Here is a 12,150-nt window from a genome sequence, read left to right as displayed (position 1 = left end):
TCCTGCGTGGCTAACTGGTTCCGAGCTGCGCTGCTCCACGCCTGTGAGAGAGGTGCTCTTGAGCAGCAGGAAACCATCCACAAGAGCCACATATTCGGCAAAATGGAAACGCTTCTCCTGTTGGTGCGTAGAGAGAAATCTCCGCCCTATGGAAGTTTCGGTATCCGAAATCTTAGATTATGTTTGGTCCCTCAAAGAACATGGTCTGGCCTTATCGTCGTTGCGAGTCCATCTGGCAGCTATCTCCACCTTTCACCCGGGTGCGGACGGTCGCTCCGTTTTTTCTCACCCGACGGTGTCGAGATTCCTTAAGGGGCTGGAACGGTTATTCCCTAACGTCCGTCCCCCTGCTCCAACCTGGGATCTTAACCTGGTGTTGTCCCGGCTCATGGGGCCCCCCTTTGAGCCGTTAGCTACTTGCTCCCTGCTTTACCTCTCTTGGAAGGCTGCCTTTCTAGTAGCTATCACCTCAGCTAGACGGGTGTCGGAACTCCGAGCCCTTGTGGTGGACCCCCCATACACGGTCTTCCACAAAGACAAGGTGCAGCTTAGACCACACCCTGCCTTTCTACCCAAGGTGGTCTCAGCCTTCCACGTCAACCAAGAGATTTTCCTCCCGGTTTTTTTCCCAAAACCTCACTCCTCAGGCAGGGAGCAGCAGCTCCACTCGCTGGATGTCCGTAGAGCTCTCGCGTTCTACATAGAGAGGACCAAACCCTTCCGCAAATCCCCCCAGCTTTTCGTGGCGGTAGCGGACCGTATGAAAGGGCTTCCTATCTCCTCCCAGAGGTTATCCTCGTGGGTTGCGTCCTGTATCAGGACCTGTTATGACTTGGCCCATGTCCCTACGGGCCGTGTGACTGCGCATTCTACCAGGGCGCAGGCGTCGTCGCTGGCTTTCCTGGCCCGTGTGCCCATCCAGGAAATCTGTCGGGCAGCGACCTGGTCATCGGTCCACACCTTTGCTTCCCACTACGCCCTGGTCCAGCAGTCGAGAGAGGATGCGGCCTTCGGAACTGCAGTGCTCCATGCCGCGACTTCTCACTCCGACCCCACCGCCTAGGTATGGCTTGGGAGTCACCTAACTGGAATGGATGTGAGCAATCACTCGAAGAAGAAAAGACGGTTACTCACCTTTGTAACTGTTGTTCTTCGAGATGTGTTGCTCACATCCATTCCACACCCGCCCTCCTTCCCCACTGTCGGAGTCGCCGGCAAGAAGGAACTGAGGAGCGGGCGGGCCGGCAGGGATATATATTGGGCGCCATGGCGGCGCCACTCCAGGGGGCGACCTGCCGGCCCACTGGAGTTGCTAGGGTAAAAAGTTTCCGACGAACGTGCACGCGCGGCGCGCACACCTAACTGGAATGGATGTGAGCAACACATCTCGAAGAACAACAGTTACAAAGGTGAGTAACCGTCTTATCTTAATATATAGTCTAAATTTGTCTAGTTTCAACTTCCAGCCAATGGATACTGTTGTACTTTTCTCCTCTAGATTGAAGAGCACTCCTATTATCAAATTTCTGTTCCCCAGGTAGGTACTTATAGATTATAGACTGAGCTCCTTAAGTATTTCACCCAAAGGCAGTTTTTCAAATCCTTTGATCACACTCTTAAAGTATGTTCATTCCTCTTTCCTAAAGGATCACAATGGCTGAGAGAAAACCTAGCTCAGTTCAGATACTGGAATTCTGTACTGGCAAATTTTAACCTAAAATCAGTTCATAGCTCCTAAAATGCAAACCTGACAGATTTAATACTGACCTGTTAGGACACTACCCAAGACTTCATATAACTATTATCTCTGTTGCCTGGATAATAAAGTTGCTATGAGAGGGAAATATTTCTTCAAATCAGAATTCAATGTTTCTATATGAAAGGGTAGATAACATGCAATAACCTGTATCAGGAAGTCTCCTGGAAGGTCGTATGCCTTGCAGAGTTCAGATATTGTCACCTGACCAGTTTCCTGTAGTTTATCGTTTATTTCTTCTGCTAATTGGTCTAGGTAACTCCTTATGTAAAACCAGGAAGAAAAGACATTAGTGTGACATTCCCAATTCAACTTGCATCTTTTTACATGTAGTTATCCTGCCTCATTATTAATTTATTTGTTCAGAGTAAACATTTTTCCAGCATACGCATAAATAAGCTGGAACTTCCTGTAAAATAGAAATAGATGGGTTGTGGGAATTCACCTAGCTCAGTACAACTATTACAGGGGAAAGGCTGTATTTTTAAAATTCTGCTAACCAACCCACTAGTCTGCAACCTGTTCCTTTATTTCCTTACATGGAACAGTAAGAATTAACTTCACAACCCCCTCATAAAAACACACACATTTTTTCCTCTCAAAGGGACCTGAATGTGGATTTTTATGGGAGATGAGGGTACTCAGCACATCAATGGTTCTGGTCCACAAAAGTCTATTCTCTGCCCCAAGAATAAGCTCTGAAGCACAGTGAATAATAGAAGACTTTAGTTATACTGCACCTATAACATCTAAAGTCGTAGCTCTGGACCACTGTATACATTTCTCCTGAACATACTCACTCATTTATAAACTGTCCCAGCACCAGCTGAATAGTTCTGTCTGATTTAACAATGTCATTAGCTCGGCTTTCAATATGGACCAGGTCTACATTTATTATCTGGAAAAAAACAAATCCATCAGTCCCTTAAATTCAAATTAATTTTCAGACATTAAGACACTATACTTTGAAAAGGATATCTGCTTTTAATTTGCTCTATCATATTTATGTGCAAGTAAGTCTGGGGCTTGGAACAGAAGAGTTTGTGCTTTTAAAAAAATCTCTTGCAATTACGACTAGGTTAAAGGGTCCAAGAAAATTAAAATTTTTGTAAAGCTCTGAACAGAAACACTCATTGTCTTATAGAAAGTTTTCTGATTTCAAGCAATTTTGCTCCAGACAGAAGGTAAAATTAGTCACAGAAGATTACTGGGGGATAGAGGTTAGTGGAAACAAGAGCTTAATGAGGGAAGAGAGGACCCAGAAGGACATGCAAAATTTATTATATTTCACTGTATGACCTTATAGCTCTAAATTTTAACAAAGGCAGACATGTCTTATCCACCTGTACTTCTCAATGTACGAAAGCAGAGACATTCAAATCATCAAGAAAGCTTCTTTTCTTAGGGGCAATTTTAAAGAGTGTCAATGTACTACAGAGTATAGTAATATTTATCTCAAAATCAGAGTAAGCATGAATACAACAACATTTGTGAAGTGGTACACAAATGGACAAAGTAGTCAAAGTTAGTGAGACGTGTCACCAATTTTGCAACTGCTGCTATACAGCACTTCAGTATCAGCACAGTAACTTACTTGGAGACTGACTGATGCAGTATAAATGGAGAAACATAGAAACAAAAAGTATATGCATTTTTTATAACAAAAAATTACCTGTTGTAAGTCAACAATGTTTATTCGACCTTTGAAAAAATACAAATATAATTTAAGTATTTAGTACATAAAAGAGCTTTGAACAGGTTTATAGTGCAGCACAGCCAATCAAGTATGAACTTTATTTTATTTTTTTAGTGATCACAAGGAGTGTAACTGACAGTATTTTAAGCTGAAATCTGTTTAATCAGAGGAAAAAATCCACACAATGGCAGCCACAGTGCAAGATTCCCCATGACACCCTAGCCTCTGTGCCTAAAGACAAAGTTAACATAGTCTCTCTAAAGATAGAAGAATTGTTGAGATTTTCCCCTTTACCTCTGTGCTGAAACTGTCAAGTTATGATGCCAACAAAACAAGAAGAAATTGTTACTCGTCCTGTGCAGTAACTGTGGTTCTTCAAGATGTGTCCTGTACCCCAATGAGTGTTCCACTTTAGGTGCACTTGCACTCCCTGTGCTTTTGATAGGAGATTGCTCATAGCAATGTCCATTCGGCCTGCACTTGTGTGTTACTCAGCCTCATGCCCCACACTGTTGCTATATAGCATTGCGAAGCCTAACCTCCACGAAGCCCCATGACAGAAGGGAAGGAGAGCGTTTAGTGGAGAACACATGGGAACACACACCTCAAAGAACCAGTTACTGCACAGGGTGAATGGCCATTTCTTCTTTGAGTAGTGTCCCCATGAATGCTCCACTCTAGCTGACTACCAAGCAGTTAGTTCCCTTTTAAAGAGGAGGGAACTTCGGAGTCCAGTTCAGTATAGAAGAAAGTACAGTTGAGCCAAACATGGTATTAGAAGCAGTGTCGTGAATTATTACAGCAAATGTATGGCTAGAAGTCCAATTTGTGCCTTTACATACTACAATGATAGGAGTGATAGCATCATAACTGCAAGTGTCACCATTCTCAATTTTTGTGCCTTCACAAATGTGTTAAGTAGTCTTAAATCTAGGACTGGTCTCCAACTATCTTTTTTTTTTTTTTTAATCGGACACCCAAAAATACCTGGAATAAAACCCCTTCCCTCTGAGCTGTGTGGAACCTGATTCTATGGTACACAGTGTAGAAGAGAGTCTATTTCCTGCCATAGCAGGTTCTCGTGGGAGGAGTCCCTGAAGAGGAAAGGAGGGTTGGTGAGCAGAAGAGAATTGAAGTGGAGAGAGTACCCTGTGTAAATGATCTCTAAAACCCACTTGCCCATAGATATGGTGAAGGCAGTTACTGAATGGAGGCAGGCATGTGAAGCATTACAGCTGGTAAGAAAGAGGATGGCAGCTCAGGACCTCAACCATCCCATCAAAATTGATCCTTTGAAGAGGAAGGCTGTGAAGTTGAAGGCTGGGAGACGGGTAGTTTCCTCCTCTGAAACCTCTGCCTCTTGTGGTGAGGTGTGTATGGCCTCTGCTAACTCAGAAACTGCACAGGATGGGAATCTCTGTGCTTTCGGGGACCTACAAAATATTCTCTTCAGAGCATGTGTGTAGCTCCCCAGAGATTGTAAAGTGGTGCTGCAAACTTTTCACGTATGCAGGATTCATCTGTATTGCCAGCAAACAACTTAGTGCCATCAAAAGGAAGGTCTTCAATCATATTCTGGACCTGCTTTGGGAAGCCAGGCCCTCTTCATAACTATTGCTGTAGTAACAGAATAGGTAGCAGTATTGGCAGTGTTGAGAGAAGCCTGCCTCTGCAAAAGCTTTCTGCTTTCTGCAAAAATTGACCGGAGCTGCTCTCTGTGTTCTGTCAGCAGATGGTCAATAAAGGAGTTTAGCTTGGTATAATTTGTGTAGTTGTACTTCGCCAGTAAGGCAAGGGAATTGGCGATTCTGAACTGTAAAGTAGTTAAAGAATCAGATTTTGATGCTTATGATTTTTATCATAGAGTGTAGATTTAGTGTAGTTTTGCCTACCACCAAGAAATTAAGAGATGGGTGAGAAAATAAAAATTATGACTCCTTAGAAGAGCAAGGATCGGCAACCTTTGGCACACGGCCTGCCAGGGTAAGCACCCTGGCGGGTTGGGCCAGTTTGTTTACCTGCTGGGTCCGCAGGTTTGGTCGATGGCAGCTCCCACTGGCTGCGGTTCGCTGCTCCAGGCCAATGGGGGCTGCGGGAAGCAGTGCGGGCTGAGGGATGTGCTGGCCGCCCCTTCCTGCAGCCCTCATTGGCCTGGAGCGGCGAAATAAGGCTAGTAGGAGCCATGATCAGCTGAACCTGCAGATGCAGCAGATAAATAAACCAGCCAGGCCCGCCGGAGTGCTTATCCTGGCGGGCCGTATGCCAAAGGGTGCCGATCCCTACCTTAGAGAGAAATATTTTTTGGTTGCCCTTTTGCACGTGTGAGAAATTGAGGCCAGAGTATGCCAGATGACCTTTGCAGGATCCAGGAGTGCCCTGTTGACTGGCAGGGCAATGCGGGCAGAAGAGGCTATATGGAGGATGTCAAGCAGCTTCTGATGTGGTTCTTCAATGCTGTGACTCTCAACCTTTCCAGACTACTCTGAGGAGTCTGATTTGTCTTGTGTGCCCTCAAGTTTCACCTCACTGGAAAAAAAATAATTGCTCACAAATCCAGATAAAAATACAAAAAGTACCACAGCACACAATTACTGGAAAATTGCTTACTTTCTCATTTTTACCATATAATTATAAATCAATTGGAATATAAATATTGTACTTACATTCCAGTGTACAATATACAGAGTAGAATAAACAAATCATTCTCTGTATGAAATTTTAGTTTGCATTGATTTTGCTCGTGCTTTTTATGCAGCCTCTTGTAAAGTTAGACAAATCTCTAAATGAATAGATGTACCCCCTGGAAGACCTCTGTGTACCCCCAGGAGTACACGTATCACTGGTTGAGAACTACTGCTTCAATCTCCTCAAGAGGTATTTGTAAAGAATCCACAGTGCCCTTGATGAGATACTGAAACTGCTTAAAATCGCCAGCCAGGGATGGTGGAGGTGGCATGACAGCTTTAGCCTGAGATGAAGAAAGATGTTCGCAGTTGGAGAAACCTCATGATCAGCCCTGGTCTCCTGTTCCTCAAAGGTCTCTTCCCGAGTCTCCAGTCTCCTGGAAAAGGAGAATAAGGAGGGTTGTCTCTATGAATGGCTGAACTTTAGGCCTCATACAATTGGTGGAAATAAGCCACCCACGGGTTCCAGTATTGCCAAGAGGATGGCACATATTCATGGATGGTGGAATCTATAGGTGGGATGGTAGCTGTGGACATCTGTCAGGCTCCTTAGGAAAAGGCTCCCATAGGGGTGGAGTGGAGAGCCTTGAACAGATATTTGGGAGGTTGACGCAAAATCTTCCTCAGAATCTTTTTCCTCTAAGTCACTTGATAGTAATAGTGAGAGAGCAGAAGGAGCTTGAGGTACCACCATCAGTACGGGCAGGTGTCTGGAGATCTGGAAGTTCTTGGTGCCAAAAAAACATAGGCGTTGAGCAATGGTGAATCAGGAATCTCGAACGCTCTGAGGTCTTGGAGAAACCAGATATCTTACAGTACTGACAGCATTGCTGGTATCGTGTCCAGGGCTTGAGCTGAAGTAACAGTAGCGAAGGTAATGTGAGTATCAAATGCTCTGGGCGGAATCCAGACAGAGCCCAACCAATCTTTTCTAGTACTGTGGTAGAGCTCTTCTTGTCGCTGCAGTCTCCTGATAGTATCAAAAGTCTCTCAGAGCCCGATATTTTAGGGGTTCTTCACTTAGCGGAGCTCTCGGTACTTGAGAAATCAGCAGCATCAGGGATACTATGTCTGAGACCGATGGGATCCGAGGGAGCTGAGGTATTTGATTTCTTTGATGTAGGTTCCCTACCTGGAGAACTTGGAGCACGGTCACTGGAAGACTTGAGAGGAATCTTGGGTTTTCCTCTTAGATGCCCTTGAGGAGTGCGGTTCAGAGATAGAAGAGGCAGCTGACTTACTCGGAGACTGGTGTATGCAAGGGGGAGAAGGGCGAAGAGCTCCTGAAGTGGATCAGAGCCCAGATGCAGCAAGTTCTCCATCTTAAGGAGTCAAAGTTTATCTCCCTGTTCTTTCTGGCTCTAGATTTTAATGCCATACAGAAGTTGCACTTTTGGGAAATATGAGATTCCCTCAGGCAATGGATGCAGCAGGTGTCCATCACTCACTGGAATTTCCTCCCAGCATGACAGGCAACGCCTGAATCCAGGAGAACCAAGCATACCCTTGAAAAGGGCAAAACATCCTCGGGGTGGGGGAATGATCTAAAAGCTATATATATTATATAATTTTTTTTATATATATATATATATATATATAAACAACTAACTAATTGCTTTAATACACTAAGTACAAAAGCTAAGAGAACACAGCTGAGCCAAAACCTGAGATACTGGAACAATTTGTGTAAGGGTGCTGAGAGCCATTGAATCAAACTATCAGGGGGTAGCCGTGTTAGTCTGTAGCCACAAAAACAACAAGGAGCCCAGTGGCGCCTTAAAGACTAACAGATTTATTTGGGCATATGCTTTCGTGGGTAAAAAACCCATCTCTTCAAATGTCAGAATAAACTGTAAACCCTGTATATAGTGGAAAACACTTCAAGCCAGAGGGTGCAGCAGCACTTCGAGCACCCCGAGTTCCAGCACCTATGGCCAAAACTCAACATGAACAACTAGCTAAGGCTTCATCGTAAGCCATGGAAGTTGAGAACGGACTGAAAATGGTTAGCCCGCACAGTGCCATATAGCAACGGGATGGAGCACACGGCTGAATAACATGTATGCACAGGCCATATGGACACTGCTGAAGAAATCTCTAGTCAAAAGCGCAGGGGATGCAAGTGGAGCACCCAGAGGGACACTACTAGAAGAGGAACACCAGTCTACTAGAGATGGAACTGAAACCACCAATCCTTTCCACACATGCCAGAAAACTGCTATCAAGTGGTAACAACTTTGAACTTTTGCCAAGCTAACACACTGATGCAGCACACATTAAGGTAATCTTACGAAAAATCAACTATGGTGCATGAATGTGGCAGGTGTGTTAACTATTTTCCAAACCATATGATGATATGAACTTCACACACAATGGAAAGACTTTAGATTAACTAGAGGTACCATATGCTTTCTCCACATTCTAATTTAGCTCATGTCTATAGTAAGAATGTTAATCCAATACAGTATACTATATCAGCAAAGAGCACCTAGGGTGGATTATACTGGGAACGCAGAGCTTTGTATTAGAATAATAAAACCACTACACACAGGTAAAAACAAGCTGTACCGTTTAAAACTGTAGTTTTACTGGTATAACTGCATCTGCATTAGGGGCTTATGTTGACACAGCTGCTGGGCAGGGATGATGCCTCTTCACACCTCTGACTGACAGAGTTATGTTGGTAGAAATCTGTAGGCTAAACTACCCATTAGCTATAGACAAATCGTTAATTTAAGCCGTATATGCTCCTTGTGCATCTAAACCATACTAAAACAGCAAAGCTTTTTCTACTGTTCACTCTGTGATGTGATATATAGACATGGAAGAACAGGCTGGATATTATTCTACGTTCTACGTCAACAAAACTGATTGAGACATTTTTATTGCTAGTGATGTTGTAAGAGGCAGAAACAAATATGATATTCAGATTCTGAGTCAAGGTCGCAGGCCTCGTTCTTAGGCCTCATCTATTTTAGAAAATTTGCACCGATGAAACTAAGTCAATTTAACATCATACCTAGTTATACCAGTGCAAACTTCCAATACAGGTGTTCTTAATTTGGTTTAAATTACAATTCCCATGGTTCTAATGCATCTCTATTAGAAGTTTTCACTGGTGTAATTATATTGATTTTAAATTGATATTTACACTGTTGTAAGTTTTCTAACAGATAAACACTTTTCAAATATCAGAGGGGTAGCCATGTTAGTCTGGATCTGTAAAAGCAGCAAAGAATCCTGTGACACTTTATAGACTAACAGACGTTTTGGAGCATGAGCTTTCGTGGGTGAATACCCACTTCGTCAGATGCAGCATCTGATTATTAATGCATCTGATGAAGTGGGTATTCACCCACGAAAGCTCATGCTCCAAAACGTCTGTTAGTCTATAAGGTGCCACAGGATTCTTTGCTGCTTTTACACCTTTCAAAAATAATCTACTTGTGAAGTGAGTATTTGAGAAGTCAAACCTCATCATGGAATGTTTTAGATCCACTTTTCTGATTATAACTGTACACACCTTTATTCCTTCAGAGGAAAATGGCTGGTTAGTTGAGTGATTTGCTTGATTCAACAACCTTCTTTAACTTGTCTTTGAAAACTGTCTAAATATATTAGTCATGTTTAGATAATTTCTGACCATAAAGTAATAATGTTTAGTACAAAACCAAACCACCCACATACACATGCAAATGCTTATTTTGTACTACAAGATCAGGCTCTAAGTGCCTATAAAAGTAAAATGAATGTTTTCAGTCTTACTCACACTTTTAATCTGATAGCGATGGAGTCATTAACAATCATTACACAGAGCGCTACATTTACTGAATTTATAAAAATCTATTTTAATTTACTATACATACAAGATATGAACAATATTAATGCCCAAAAATATCAAAGCACATATTTTAGCTTTTAAATTTTATACATTATTTATAGACACACACACACACACACACACACACACACACACACACACACACACAATAATATTAGCAAAATATTAAGGGGACTAAAAGATTTCTTTTTGCACATTGTAACATCCTTGTCCTATATTCTTGATACTACAAAGTAAGGTAACATTGACAATTCTGGTTCACAACCAGCCAGTGGCCGGAGTTTGGAAGGGAGACACAGGTAGAAGAATTCCAACAGGGAAATGCAAATTTAAGTCATAATAAGTTTATTGAAGGACAAAGGCAATCTTTGAATCCCCAAATTATTTTCTGTGATCTTGCTATTAATTTAACTGAAGTGAAGAAAAACAAATGTAACTCTTACCACCACAAACATGAAGCTCATCCTGAATTTCTCTGCTAATCTGTGCTGGAGTGATATACTCCTTTCCATCAAGCGTATGCACTACATCCAGCTGCTTTTCAGCAATCAGTTTAGCAACAATCTCTATGCAGTTACGCTCAGACAGCCTGTGGATGTTATAACGAGTAATCAAGTCATTTTAAATGAGAATTTCTAATTTTGGGATAAGTAACTGAAGCTTTTCAAATTTTACAAAGAAAGATTATTTTGCCGTTCTCCGCACACAACTTTCAGTATGTCAATTTCACACAAAATCCTAATTCTCTTTTCATTTAAAAAAAGATGGTTTTAGTACCTGCAAACATTCCTACAAACAATTAACTTTATTCATGTGAGTAGTATCATTGAAGTCAATTTCCTTGCTCTCATGAATAGTCAATATTTCAATGAGACCACTCAAATCAGCAAAGTTAAGCTCTTTGTCAGTTTTGCAGGATGAGGCCCTATGATTGTAATTTGTTACTCTGGAGTTTGATTTTGAAATTAATTAAAACAATTAAGCAAATGACTGCCCCCCACTTATACAAATTACAACTGTTTGTCAAGACAGATAAAAACAAAGCACTACCAAAAGATTAAATATTTAGCTGATTCGCTGACGTGGATAAATAGGAGGCTGGAACTGAGAGACGTGCTGTCAGTTTGAAACTCCACCAACTTTAAAATGTGAGTTAACAGTTTCACTTGCCCATTTCTGTAGTTTTATCATCACCGCTTTCTTATTTCAAAAATGGGTTTTCTCCCGTGAGGTGCCAGACCCAAACAAACACTGACTGCCTCTGCAGTGACAGCCCAGGACGCACTGGGCACAGAGCAAGGAAAGTATTTTCTACTCCAATTTCAGCCACAGTAACCTTGTTATGATCCGGTCCGCAGTGTGCACTGCCCGCCCCACCCCCCACTGGGCGGAGTGCTCCTCCTTCCCCTCCACATAGTCCAGGGCACTAGACCTCCCCACAACCGTCAAACACGCGGTGCTCGGCGCTGTCCATTCCCCCAGCGCTTGGGCTCGGGCGTTCCGGGGGCCGACTCTCGGGGGAGGGGGCGCGCAGCCGGGCTCCTCTTCTCGGTCGTCAGGACTCGGTGGGGCGGGCACCCCAGTCCCCTCACCTCTGCGCCGCCTCGGCGAACTGCGCCCGCTGGAAGTCGGCAGCCAGTCTCCGGATCTCCTCCCAAGCGGCCGCCATAGCTGCCCCGCCGCAGCCACACGTCAGCCTAACCGCCGGGCTACGGGCCGCGCGCAGGGACAAACTCCTGCAGCGCGTCGCGTTCGCCTCCCCACAGCGCCCCCTAGAGAGGGGAAGCAGTAGCGCCGGGAAAGCGGCTCCCCCCGCCCCCGAGTGGGACAGACGGGCTCCCCTCCGCCCGCCCAGCCCTAGGCTTCGATCGCGCGTGGAGGCTGCACGGGACAGGAGCCTGGGGCAAGTCATGGCAACTGATGGGAGCCTCCGCCCGGCTGCCAGCCGCAGACCTGCCACGGACGCCGGTACCTGCAGGCTGGCGCCCATCGGCCACGGGTGTCACTTGTCACAGGAATGTGACAGTGGCAAGGAAACGCCACGTGATGGGGAAGGTTTCTCAGGTGCAGGATGGAATAAACTGGAGTGATCCAGGAATAGCTAAATTCACACCCCACCATAATCCGAATTACCTTTCAAGTGTAGACAAGCCTTACCTAGCCCATTTAAACA

General features: G+C 44.0%; 1 protein-coding gene across 1 annotated transcript in view; it reads right to left on the bottom strand.

The window, feature by feature from the left end:
• UFL1 (UFM1 specific ligase 1) overlaps positions 1-11,678 on the bottom strand; it is a 52,241-nt gene extending 40,563 nt beyond the window's left edge. The window contains exons 1-5 of the mRNA XM_030555969.1: positions 11,570-11,678; positions 10,421-10,566; positions 3,429-3,457; positions 2,557-2,654; positions 1,904-2,018 (exon numbers count right to left, since the gene is read on the bottom strand). Of these exons, the coding sequence (XP_030411829.1) occupies positions 1,904-2,018; positions 2,557-2,654; positions 3,429-3,457; positions 10,421-10,566; positions 11,570-11,646 (465 nt within the window). The 5' untranslated portion in view covers positions 11,647-11,678. The remainder of the gene's footprint in view (positions 1-1,903; positions 2,019-2,556; positions 2,655-3,428; positions 3,458-10,420; positions 10,567-11,569) is intronic.
• Between the last annotated feature and the right edge of the window lie 472 nt (positions 11,679-12,150).

This window comes from Gopherus evgoodei, chromosome 3 (assembly GCF_007399415.2).
Source record: "Gopherus evgoodei ecotype Sinaloan lineage chromosome 3, rGopEvg1_v1.p, whole genome shotgun sequence".
NCBI classification, from domain to species: Eukaryota; Metazoa; Chordata; order Testudines; family Testudinidae; genus Gopherus; species Gopherus evgoodei.
This window is presented reverse-complemented; position numbering and strand designations above follow the sequence as displayed.